The sequence below is a fragment of the Cetorhinus maximus genome, unplaced genomic scaffold (assembly GCF_964194155.1).
Source record: "Cetorhinus maximus unplaced genomic scaffold, sCetMax3.hap1.1 HAP1_SCAFFOLD_1054, whole genome shotgun sequence".
In the NCBI taxonomy this organism is placed as follows: domain Eukaryota; kingdom Metazoa; phylum Chordata; class Chondrichthyes; order Lamniformes; family Cetorhinidae; genus Cetorhinus; species Cetorhinus maximus.
This window is the reverse complement of record NW_027596996.1, coordinates 17364-30248: the sequence shown is the minus strand read 5'-3', so window position 1 is coordinate 30248 and position 12885 is coordinate 17364. Positions and strand designations below refer to the sequence as shown.

At 54.8% G+C, this 12885-nt stretch overlaps 1 protein-coding gene across 1 annotated transcript in view; it reads left to right on the top strand.

The window, feature by feature from the left end:
- LOC144675618 (biglycan-like) overlaps positions 1–12439 on the top strand; it is a 39155-nt gene extending 26716 nt beyond the window's left edge. The window contains 6 exon segments of the mRNA XM_078536262.1: positions 3648–3758; positions 5307–5400; positions 7954–8092; positions 12164–12193; positions 12195–12239; positions 12241–12439. Of these exon segments, the coding sequence (XP_078392388.1) occupies positions 3648–3758; positions 5307–5400; positions 7954–8092; positions 12164–12193; positions 12195–12239; positions 12241–12363 (542 nt within the window). The 3' untranslated portion in view covers positions 12364–12439.
- The last annotated feature ends 446 nt before the right edge of the window (positions 12440–12885 follow it).

The window sequence follows — 12885 nt, the reverse complement described above, 5'->3', positions numbered from 1 at the left end:
GCAATTAGTCTCTCAGTGACCCTGGGCCCAGAACTGAATGCAGTTACTCCCATCTGGGCAATTAGTCTCTCAGTGACCCTGGGCCCAGAGCTGAACGCAGTTCTTCCATCTGTGCAATTAGTCTCTCAGTGACCCTGGGCCCAGAACTGAATGCAGTTACTCCCATCTGGGCAATTAGTCTCTCAGTGACGCCGAGCCCAGGAGTGAATGCAGTTACTCCCATCTGGGCAATTAGTCTCTCAGTGACCCCAGGCCCAGAACTGAACGCAGTTCTTCCATCTGTGCAATTAGTCTCTCAGTGACCCCAGGCCCAGAACTGAACGCAGTTCTTCCATCTGTGCAATTAGTCTCTCAGTGACCCCGGGCCCAGAGCTGAACGCAGTTCTTCCATCTGTGCAATTAGTCTCTCAGTGACCCCAGGCCCAGAACTGAACGCAGTTCTTCCATCTGTGCAATTAGTCTCTCAGTGACCCCGGGCCCAGAGCTGAACGCAGTTCTTCCATCTGTGCAATTAGTCTCTCAGTGACCCTGGGCCCAGAACTGAATGCAGTTACTCCCATCTGTGCAATTAGTCTCTCAGTGACACCGAGCCCAGGACTGAATGCAGTTACTCCCATCTGGGCAATTAGTCTCTCAGTGACACCGAACCCAGGAGTGAATGCAGTTACTCCCATCTGGGCAATTAGTCTCTCAGTGACCCCGGGCCCAGAACTGAAGACAGTTACTCCAGACTGGGGTCTGACCAGAGTTTTGTACAGCAGTAACATAACCTCTACGCCTCAAGATGAAGGTCAAAAGTCTGTTAGCCTTCCGCTTAGCTTCCTGTGCTTGTCGAATAGATTCTAGTCACATCACTTCCACACTTTGGGTTCTGCCAGGGTCACTCAGCTCCTGACCTCATTACAGGTTTGGTTCAAACATGGACCACAGAGCTGAGCTCCCGAGGTGAGGTGAGAGTGACTGCTCTTGACATTGAGGCAACATTTGACCGAGTGTGGCATCAAGGAGTCCGAGCAAAACTGGAGTCAATGGGAATCAGGGGGAAAACTCTCCGCTGGTTGGAGTCATACCGAGCACAAAGGAAAATGGTTGTGGTTGTTGGAGGTCAGTCATCTCAGCTCCAGGACATCACTGCAGGAGTTCCTCAGGGTTAGTGTCCTCGGCCCAACCATCTTCAGCTGCTTCATCGATGACCTTCTTTCCATCATAAGGTCAGAAATGGGGATGTTCGCTGATGGTTGCACAATGTTCAGCACCATTCGCGACTCCTCAGATACTGAAGCAGCCCATGTCCAAATGCAGCAAGACCTGGACAATATCCAGGCTCAGGGCTGACAAGTGGCAAATAACATTCGTGCCACACAAGTGCCAGGCAACGACCATCTCCAACAAGAGAGAATCTAACCATCGCCCCTTGACATTCAATGGCATTACCATCACTGAATCCCCCACTATCAACATCCTGGGGGTTACAATCGACCAGAAACTGAACTGGACCCAGCCAGATAAATACTGTGGCTACAAGAGCAGGTCAGAGGCTGGGAATCCTGCGGAGAGTAACTCACCTCCTGACTCCCCCAAAGCCTGTCCACCATCTACAAGGCACAAGTCAGGAGTGTGATGGGATACTCTCCACTTGCCTGGATGAGTGCGGCTCCCACAACACTCAAGACGCTTGACACCATCCAGGACAAAGCAGCCCCAATTGATGGGCACCCCATCCACAAACATTCACTCCCTCCACCACCGACGCACAGGGGCAGCAGTGTGTGTACCATCTACAAGATGCACTGCAGCAACTCGCCAAGGCTCCTTCGACAGCGCCGCCCAAACCCACCACCTCTACCACCTAGAAGGACAAGGGCAGCAGACACACGGGGAACACCACCACCTGCAAGTTCCCCACCGAGCCACTCACCATCCCGACTTGGAAATATATCGGCCATTCCTTCACTGTCGCTGGGTCAAAATCCTGGGACTCCCTCCCTAACAGCGCGTTGGGTGTACCTACACCACACGGGACAAAATCCTGGAACTCCCTCCCTAACAGCGCGGTGGGTGTACCTACACCACACGGGGACTGCAGCGGCTCAAGAAGGCGGCTCACCCCCACCTTCTCAAGGGGGCAATTAGGGATGGGCAACAAATGCTGGACCCGGCCAGCGACACCCACATCCCCGTGAATGAATAAAATAACTGACACTTTTCAGTGTTGGATTCCTCATCTCCTTCACGGCCATCTCACATCATAATCCATGATTTCATGGGGTGTACAGATACCTTGGGAGGAAATAGGAGCAGAAGGAGGCCATTCAGCCCCTCCAGGCTGCTCCCCCATTCAATACCACCCTAGCTGAGCTCCTACCTCGATTCCGCTCTCCGTGCCCCATCCAACAACACCAATAATTGTTTGTATAGTGTCTGCACCTCAGGAAATGTCCCCAGGGTGCTCCACGGGAGAGTAAATCAGACAGAGTCTGACCCCGAGCCACACGCGGGGATATTAGGGACAGGTGACCAAAAGCTCGGTCAGAGAGGTCGGTTTTTAAGGAGGAGAGAGGGAGAGTGAGAGAGAGAGAGAGAGACAGAGAGAGAGAGACATAGAGAGAGATAGAGGGGAGCACAGAGGGAGAGAAACAGAGAGAGAGAGGGGGGTGGAGAGGTTGAGGGAGGGAATTCCAGAGCTCAGGGCCCCCCAGGCAGCTGAAGGCCCGGCCGCCAATGGTGGAGCGATGGGAATCGGGGGATGCTCGAGAGGCCGGAATTGGAGGAGCGCAGAGATCTCGGAGGGTTGTAGGAGGTGACAGAGCTAGGGAGGGGTGTAGGGGGCTGGAGGAGGTTACAGAGATAGGGAGGGTTGTAGGGGCTGGAGGAGGTTACAGAGATAGGGAGGGTTGTAGGGGCTGGAGGAGGTTACAGAGATAGGGAGGGGTGTAGGGACTGGAGGAGGTTACAGAGATAGGGAGTGTTGTAGGGGCTGGAGGAGGTTACAGAAATAGGAAGGGTTGTAGGGGCTGGAGGAGGTTACAGAGATGGGGAGGGGTGTTGGGGCTGGAGGAGTTTACAGAGATAGGGAGGGTTGTAGGGGCTGGAGGAGGTTACAGAGATAGGGAGGGTTGTAGGGGCTGGAGGAGGTTACAGAGATAGGGAGGGGTGTTGGGGCTGGAGGAGGTTACAGCGATAGGGAGTGTTGTAGGGGCTGGAGGAGGTTACAGAGATAGGGAGGGTTGTAGGGGCTGGAGGAGGTTACAGAGATAGGGAGGGGTGTAGGGGCTGGAGGAGGTTACAGAGATAGGGAGGGGTGTAGGGGCTGGAGGAGGTTACAGAGATAGGGAGGGCCTCCCACGTATAGAGTCCGAAAGTCTCTAGCCTCCGTCTCGAGCGTCCCCGACGAGGCCGTGAATTCGCCGCCCTCGGAGTGAGGAAATCTCTCTGCCTCTCAGTCCAAAATGGCCGCCCCCGACACTGAGTCCTTGACCGTCCCTCAACCCACCCCGCCCTGGCCCACTGCCCCCCCACTACCCCCCACCCCTCGTAGCCGCCGTGTGTTAGAGTCCGAGCAGCGCTGACCAGGTTGTACGCGGATTCCGCGCGCTCTCCGCTCCCTCCTCACGGGCGATGGCCGGAATCTTGGTTTCTCGTTTCAGAAATGGGCGGGAACCCGCTGGACAACGGAGGGTTCGAGCCAGGGGCCTTCGACGGGCTGAAGTTAAATTACATTCGCATCTCGGAGGCCAAGCTGTCGGGCATTCCCAAAGGTGAGAGGTCACAGTCGCGCTCGGCCGACAGGGGTGAGGGCGCAAGGCCCAATGTCCATCAGCCCAATGGGGCGCCGATTGTTGCAGAGCCACTCAGCGGGTCAAAGGTCACAGATTCGCCAACTCCAACCCACCCCCAATCGCGGTACTGCCCCACCATAAACTCGCCCCACCTCGGTGTCAGTGCTGAGGGAGCACCGCACTGTCGGAGGGTCAGTGCTGAGGGAGCACCGCACTGTCGGAGGGTCAGTGCTGAGGGAGCGCCGCACTGTGGGAGGGTCAGTGCTGAGGGAGCGCCGCGCTGTCGGAGGGTCAGCGCTGAGGGAGCGCCGCACTGTCGGAGGGTCAGTGCTGAGGGAGCGCCGCGCTGTCGGAGGGTCAGTGCTGAGGGAGCGCCGCACTCTTGGAGGGTTTGATAGGAACAGTGTGGAGGGAGCTTTACTCTGTATCTAACCCCGTGCTGTACCTGTCCTGGGAGTGTTTGATGGGGACAGTGTAGAGGGAGCTTTACTCTGTATCTAACCCCGTGCTGTACCTGTCCTGGGAGTGTTTGATGGGGACAGTGTAGAGGGAGCTTTACTCTGTATCTAACCCTGTGCTGTACCTGTCCTGGGAGTGTTTGATGGGGACAGTGTAGAGGGAGATTTACTCTGTATCTAACCCCGTGCTGTACCTGTCCTGGGAGTGTTTGATGGGGACGGTGTAGAGGGAGCTTTACTCTGTATCTAACCCCGTGCTGTACCTGTCCTGGGAGTGTTTGATGGGGACGGTGTAGAGGGAGCTTTACTCAGTATCTAACCCCGTGCTGTACCTGTCCTGGGAGTGTTTGATGGGGACAGTGCAGAGGGAGCTTTACTCAGTATCTAACCCCGTGCTGTACCTGTCCTGGGAGTGTTTGATGGGGACGGTGTAGAGGGAGCTTTACTCTGTATCTAAACCCGTGCTGTACCTGTCCTGGGAGTGTTTGATGGGGACGATGTAGAGGGAGTTTTACTCTGTATCTAACCCCGTGCTGTACCTGTCCTGTGAGTGTTTTATGGGGACGGTGTAGAGGGAGCTTTACTCTGTATCTAACCCCGTGCTGTACCTGTCCTGGGAGTGTTTGATGGGGACGGTGTAGAGGGAGCTTTACTCTGTATCTAACCCCGTGCTGTACCTGTCCTGGGAGTGTTTGATGGGGACGGTGTAGAGGGAGCTTTACTCTGTATCTAACCCCGTGCTGTACCTGTCCTGCGAGTGTTTGATGGGGACGGTGTAGAGGGAGCTTTACTCTGTATCTAACCCCATGCTCTACCTGTCCTGGGACTGACATTGGGGGCAGTGTGGAGGGAGTTTTATAATGACTCCTATCCACCTCTGATAGTTTTCCTTACCTGATATCCGTCTCGCTCGGGATTATTCAGTGCGGAGTGATTGCGGGGGTGAATGAGAAACTCCATGATCGTCATGCTGTGCAAGCGCTATTTTGGAGCCTTCTCAGCTCAGCAAACCCTCCATCCACCCATTACCCCCCTGCACCTTTCTGACTTGTGACCGATTTCTGTTTAGATTTGCCAAACACCCTTCACGAGCTTCACTTGGACCACAACAGGATTCAGGCGATCGAACTCGAAGACTTGATTCGATACAGCAACGTCTACAGGTGGGCTTGTCGGTGATCTTTGCGGTCTTGTTCGTTTGTACGAGATGTCCTGTCGGCCGCACAAACGAGTGACGTGGTCTATCAGTTTCAATGACAGTGTGTTGCCAGGCCCTAGGTCCCATTGCTTGGGGGAATGTGCCTTCGGCTGCCCGCGGTGGTCGGAGTACCACCCGCGTTCAACCAAGCCGCGCTGGCAAAGCTCGGTGCGCCATGTCTAACGTTCGATGTGATTCCGCCGCGGGACAGCACTTACCGAGCAATCCCGAGTGTGCTAGGAATTACACTTGCGACCGATTTACGATTATCGGCCTGGCTGGCAGTGTGGCTCACTTACACTTGCTAGAAGCTACATTTACATTCATGCGCCGGGACCCATCCTCTACATGTAGAAGGGACATGCGCTTTTTTGTTGCCCTCTTTGAGGTTAAGTATCCTTGCGAATTTCAACTGATGAGTCCAAGTTGTCAATCTTTGACAGAATGTCTCTTTTTTTTAATCATTGGTGATGAGTATCTCCCGGGGCTTTCCCATGATGAGTAAAAGTTTTTTTTTTAACACTGTTCACCCTTGGTCAGAGAAGGAGTTCACAAATAACCCCCACCTAGTGGTCATAGTCTGCAACTGCAGCGTGACGGTTGACATAGCAAATGGCAATGGCAAAAGTTGCTAGGGGGACGTGACCAAGAAATGATGACAACAGGAGGAGGTCAAGGTTTTTTTGGGGCAAGAAGGTGCCTGGTCAACAGGAAGCCATGTTACCCTGGGCAGGAAGTACACGGTTAAAACTCATGACGACGGAAGGAAGGACTTTTTCGGGGGTGAAGTGGCCAGTCAAAGTTCACGTCAACAGGAAGGTCATTTTTCTGGGGAGGCGGTATAGGGTTAAAGTTCATGACAGCAGGAAGTAAGGTTTTTTGGACAGGAAGTGCACGGTCAAAGTTAATGTTAACAGGAAGTTAGATTGTCTGGGAAGGCAGTACAGGGTTAAAGTTCATGAGAGTAGGAAGTAAGATTTTTTGGGCAGGAAGTGCACGGTCAAAGTTCATGTTAACAGGAAGTTAGGTTTTCTGGACAGGTGGTAGAGGGTTAAAGTTCACGATGACAGGAAGTTAGGTTTTCTGGACAAGCGGTACAGGGTTAAAGTTCACAATGATAGGAAATTAGGTTTTCTGGACAGGCGGTGTACAGGGTTAAAGTTCACGATGACAGGAAGTTAGGTTTTCTGGACAGGCAGTACAGGGTTAAAGTTCACAATGACAGGAAGTTAGGTTTTCTTGCCAGGCGGTGTACAGGGTTAAAGTTCACGATGACAGGAAGTTAGGTTTTCTGGACAGGCGGTACAGGGTTAAAGTTCACGATGACAGGAAGTTAGGTTTTCTGGACAGGCGGTCCAGGGTTAAAGTTCACGATGACAGGAAGTTAGGTTTTCTGGATCACTGTGCCTGCCGCCAACGCGACTCGGGCGCAAAGATGGCCACCGATCTACGCCCTGCGCGTGCGCCATGTGGTTTTGATTAATTTAACCATGGTTGGGGACCTTAACTGCAGAGCTGATTGTGAGCTGCAGCCCTGAATAAGAACGTGTGTAACCCATCACTAAAGGGGGGTTCATTCTCCAACAACTTCAAATTTCGGAGAGATCGGCTAGACAGAGTCATTTTTCAGGATTCTTTCCCGCCTCCCCCCCCCAACACTGCCCCACCGCCCCACCGTCCCAGCACCAAGACATCGGCGGGACTCAGGATACTTACACGTAGGATATAATTCAGGCATAATAAGATGGTGGGCCAGAATACGTTCAGTCTCGAGCGATAGGGACAGATTTGGCTCAGAACGAACTGAAGTTGGAACGGGAGGGACGCATTGTCCTATATATACCGCAGAAAGTGCAAAATGGCCCACCTCGCGCCCGCCCTCCTCCTGCCCACTCGCCATTTATTCCTTCTCCTCCGCCGACCCGGACCCGCGCTGAAACAGGAAACGCGGCGGAGAGGCACTAGAACGCCGCACGTGACGCGTTGGCGGCAAACGCACTCCTTTTCTGGACATGCAGCGCAGGGTTAAAGTTCAGGATGACAGGAAGTAAGGTTTCCATTGGACAAGGGAGTGCCCGGTCAAAGTGCAGGTCAACAGGAAGTTTGTTTCCCCTGGACAGGCAGCACAGGGTTAAAGTTCAGGATGACAGGAAGTAAGGTTTCCATTGGACAGGGAGTGCCCGGTCAAAGTGCAGGTCAACAGGAAGTTTGTTTTCCTGGACGTGAACAGGGTTAAAGTTCAGGATGACAGGAAGTAAGGTTTCCATTGGACAGAGATTGCCCGGTCCAAAATGCAGGTCAACAGGAAGTTCATTCCCCTGGACGTGAACAGGGTTAAAGTTCATGATGGCGGGAAGTAAGGTATTTCGGGACAGGGAGTGCCCGGTCAAAGTTCACGACGGGCAGGATAGGACAATCAGTTAGATAGAAAGGTCTTGGACTGCTGGCGTGAGGCTTTTGGAGGTCACGCCCTGTCAGTTGGCCCAGGATGACACTCTAACTGTGCTTGGCTTTGCAGGCTGGGCCTTGGATTCAACCAGATTCGGGTCATCGAGAACGGGAGCTTGACATTCCTCGGGAACCTGAGGGAGCTGCACCTCGAGCACAATAACCTGACCCGAGTGCCAGGGGGACTCACGGACATGAAATATCTCCAGGTGAGAGAGCACGAGAGGAGGCGGGCCTATCGTCCCACGGTCAAGTTCCTCCCCGGCGCTACGGCCGCCTCCATGCCGTGTGGTCAGAGCGCGGGCCGTCGCATGGGTCGGAGGGTCAGTGCTGAGGGAGCGCCGCACTGTCGGAGGGTCAGTCCTGAGGGAGCGCCGCGCTGTCGGAGGGTCAGTGCTGAGGGAGCGCCGCACTGTCGGAGGGTCAGTGCTGAGGGAGCGCCGCACTGTCGGAGGGTCAGTGCTGAGGGAGCGCCGCACTGTCGGAGGGTCAGTGCTGAGGGAGCGCCGCGCTGTCGGAGGGTCAGTGCTGAGGGAGCGCCGCGCTGTCGGAGGGTCAGTGCTGAGGGAGCGCCGCGCTGTCGGAGGGTCAGTGCTGAGGGAGCGCCGCGCTGTCGGAGGGTCAGTGCTGAGGGAGCGCCGCACTGTCGGAGGGTCAGTGCTGAGGGAGCGCCGCACTGTCGGAGGGTCAGTGCTGAGGGAGCTCCGCACTGTCGGAGTGTCAGTGCTGAGGAAGCGCCGCACTGTCGGAGGGTCAGTGCTGAGGGAGCGCCGCACTGTCGGAGGGTCAGTGCTGAGGGAGCGCCGCACTGTCGGAGGGTCAGTGCTGAGGGAGCGCCGCACTGTGGGAGGGTCGGTGCTGAGGAGCGCCGCACTGTGGGAGGGTCAGTGCTGAGGGAGCACCGCACCGCACTGTGGGAGGGTCAGTGCTGAGGGAGCGCCGCACTGTCGGAGGGTCAGTGCTGAGGGAGCGCCGCACTGTCGGAGGGTCAGCGCTGAGGGAGCGCCGCACTGTCGGAGGGTCAGCGCTGAGGGAGCGCCATACTAGCTGTTCCTGGATGTTGTAGTAAACCTGAGACCCCTGTCTGCTCTCTCAGTTGGAGTAAACGATGCCATGGCTGCTATTGGATGAAGAATGAGGGACTGGGGAGGGTGAGGCTCCCTCGTGTCCTGAGGCCAATATCTATCCCTCAATTAAAATGGTTGTGGTTGTTGGGGGTCAGTCATCTCAGCTCCAGGACATCACTGCAGGAGTTCCTCAGGGTTAGTGTCCTCGGCCCAACCATCTTCAGCTGCTTCATCGATGACCTTCCTCCCATCATAAGGTCAGAAGTGGGGATGTTCGCTGATGATCGCACAATGTTCAGCACCATTCGCGACTCCTCAGATACTGAAGCAGCCCCATGTCCAAATGCAGCAAGACCTGGACAATATCCAGGTTCGGGGCTGATCAGCGGCAAGTGACGTTCGCGCCGCACAAGTGCCAGGCAATGACCATCTCCAACAAGAGAGAATCTAACTATCGCCCCTTGACGTTCAATGGCATTAGCATCACTGAATCCCCCACTATCAACATCCTGGGGGTTACCATTGACCAGAAACTGAACTGGACCCAGCCAGATAAATACTGTGGCTACAAGAGCAGGTCAGAGGCTGGGAATCCTGCGGAGAGTAACTCACCTCCTGACTCCCCCAAAGCCTGTCCACCATCTACAAGGCACAAGTCAGGAGTGTGATGGGACACTCCCCACTTGCCTGGATGAGTGCAGCTCCCACAACACTCAAGAAGCTCGACACCGTCCAGGACAAAGCAGCCCCGCTGGATCGGCACCCCATCCACAAACATTCACTCCCTCCACCCACCGACGCACAGGGGCAGCAGTGTGTGTGTACCATCGACAAGATGCACTGCAGCAACTCGCCAAGGCTCCTTCGACAGCGCCGCCCAAACCCACCACCTCTACCACCTAGAAGGACAAGGGCAGCAGACACATGGGGAACACCACCACCTGCAAGTTCCCCTCCGAGCCACTCACCATCCTGACTTGGAAATATATCAGCCGTTCCTTCACTGTCGCTGGGTCAAATCCTGGAACTCTCTCCCTAACAGCGATGTGGGTGTACCTACACCACACGGGGACTGCAGCGGCTCAGGAAGGCAGCTCACCCCCACCTTCTCAAGGGGCAATTAGGGACAGGCAGCAAATGCTGGGCCCAGCCAGCGACACCCATATCCCATGAACCAATGGAAAGATAGCTCTGGGATTAAAAGGGAGGCATGGATGCTTCAGGTAGGTAGTGATTTGCTCCAATCAATATTTGAACTTTGGCCCAGGAAGTGAAACTCAAGGTGCCCCCCCCATTGCCCATAGTTCCTGGCAGATCTTCAACTGCCCCGTTCTCAGACCCTATCTGTAGGGGGGGGTCACTGAGAGACTAATTGCGCAGACGGGGGTAAATGTGTTCAGTTCCAGGTCCAGGGTCACTTACAGACAAATTGCTCAGACAGGAGTAAATGTGTTTGGTTCTGAGCCCCAGGTCACTTAGTGAGTAATAGCGCAGACGGAATCACTGTTTGCAGTTCTAGGTCTTGGGTCACTGAGAGTCTAATTGCACAGATGGGACTAACTGCGATTAGGTCTGGGCCCGGGGTCACTTGGAGACTAATTTCGCATATGGGAATAACTGCGTTCAGTTCCGGGCCCAGGGTCACTGAGAGACTAATTGCACAGGCAGGAGTAACTGCCTTCAGTTCTCGAACCCAGGGTCACTGAGAGACTAATTGAGCAGACAGGAGGAGTAACTGTGTTCAGTTCTGGATCTATTGAGCAGACAGGAGGAGTAACTGTGTTCAGTTCTGGATCCCGGGTCACTGAGAGACTAATTGCGCAGACAGGAGTAACTGCGTTCAGTTCTGGAACCCAGGATCACTGAGAGACTAATTGAGCAGACAGGAGTAACTGTGTTCAGTTCTGGATCCCGGGTCACTGAGAGACTAATTGAGCAGACAGGAGGAGTAACTGTGTTCAGTTCTGGATCTTGGGGTCACTGAGAGACTAATTGCACAGGCAGGAGTAACTGTGTTCAGTTCTGGAACCCAGGGTCACTGAGAGAGTAATTGCACAGGCAGGAGTAACTGCGTTCAGTTCTGGAACCCAGGGTCACTGAGAGACTAATTGCACAGGCAGGAGTAACTGCATTCAGTTCTGGAACCCAGGGTCACTGAGAGACTAATTGAGCAGACAGGAGGAGTAACTATGTTCTGTTCTGGATCTTGGGGTCACTGAAAGACTAATTGAGCAGATAGGGGGAGTAACTGTGTTCAGTTCTGGATCTTGGGGTCACTGAAAGACTAATTGAGCAGATAGGAGGAGTAACTGTGTTCAGTTCTGGATCCCGGGTCACTGAGAGGCTAATTGCTCAGACAGCAGTAACTGTGTTCAGTTCTGGAACCCAGGGTCACTGAGAGACTAACTGAGCAGACAGGAGGAGTAACTGTGTTTAGTTCTGGATCCCGGGTCACTGAGAAACTAATTGTGCAGACAGGAGTAACTGTGTTCAGTTCTGGAACCCAGGGTCACTGAGAGACTAATTGCGCAGACAGGAGTAACTGTGTTCAGTTCTGGATCTTGGGGTCACTGAGAGACTAATTGCGCAGACAGGAGTAACTGCATTCAGTTCTGGAACCCAGGGTCACTGAGAGACTAATTGAGCAGACAGGAGGAGTAACTGTGTTCAGTTCTGGAACCCAGGGTCACTGAGAGACTAATTGCGCAGACAGGAGTAACTGCGTTCACTCCCGGGCCCTTCCACCTCAGGAAGGATATATCAGCCATGGAGAGGGAGCAGCGTGGATTCACCAGAACGATCCCGAGGCTGAAAGGGTTAAATTCCGATGACGGGTCGCACAGACCGGGTTTGTGTTCCCCTCGAGTATCGAAGATGAAGGGGGGGATCTGATCCGGGGATTTAAGATGATTCAAGAATTCGATTGATTCGATAGAGAGAAACTATTTCCTCGGGTGACGGGGGGTGAGGTCCAGAATGAGGGGGCTGAATGGCCTCCTCCTGTTCCTGTGTAACAGGCTCGAGGAGGGGGGCTGAATGGGGCCTCCTCCTGTTCCTGTGTAACAGGCTTGAGAGGAGAGGGGTTGAATGGGACCTCCTCCTGTTCCTGTGTAACAGGCTCGAGAGGAGAGGGGCCGAATGGCCTCTGCGTCTCGTTCTCTGACAGAGACCAGCCCGTGGGCCTTGACCTCTCTGCCCCCTTTGTGCTTCTAGGTCGTCTACCTCCATTCCAACAACATCTCGGCAAGTGGACGTCAATGACTTTTGCCCCCCTGGCTTTGGTTTCAAGAAAAGCTTTTTACCACGGGATCAGCCTCTTCGACAACCCCGTCAACTACTGGGACGTGCAGCCTGCGGCCTTCCGGTGTGTCACTGATCGCATGGCTATCCAGTTCGGCAACTACCGCAAGTAACCGGCACCGGGAGCGCCCCTCAACCCCAAAACACATCGATTTTATGAAACAAACATTGTAAAAAGGAGATTTTTTTTTTAAAAAAAACTTTTCATGCACACCTACCCCCAACCCCACCACCCCACCGCCAACCTCTCCCCCCTCTCCCCCCTCTCCCCCTCTCCCCCCCTCTCCCCCGTCTCTCCCCCTCTCTCCCCCCTCTCTCCCCCTCTCTCCCCCTCTCTCCCCGTCTCTACTCCTCTCCCCCCCTCCCCCTCTCTCCCCCCTCCCCCTCTCTCCCCCTCTCTCTCCCTCCCTCCCTCTCTCCCCCTCTCTCTCCCTCCCTCTCTCTCCCCCTCTCTCCCCCTCTCTCCCCCTCTCTCCCCCTCTCCGCCTCCCTCCCCCTCTCTCCTCCTCTCTCCCCCTCCCTCCCCCTCTCTCCTCCTCTCTCCCCCTCTCTCCCCCTCTCTCCCCCTCCCTCCCCCTCTCTCCTCCTCTCTCCCCCTCTCCCCCACTCTCTCCCCCTCTCTCTCCCCCCCTCTC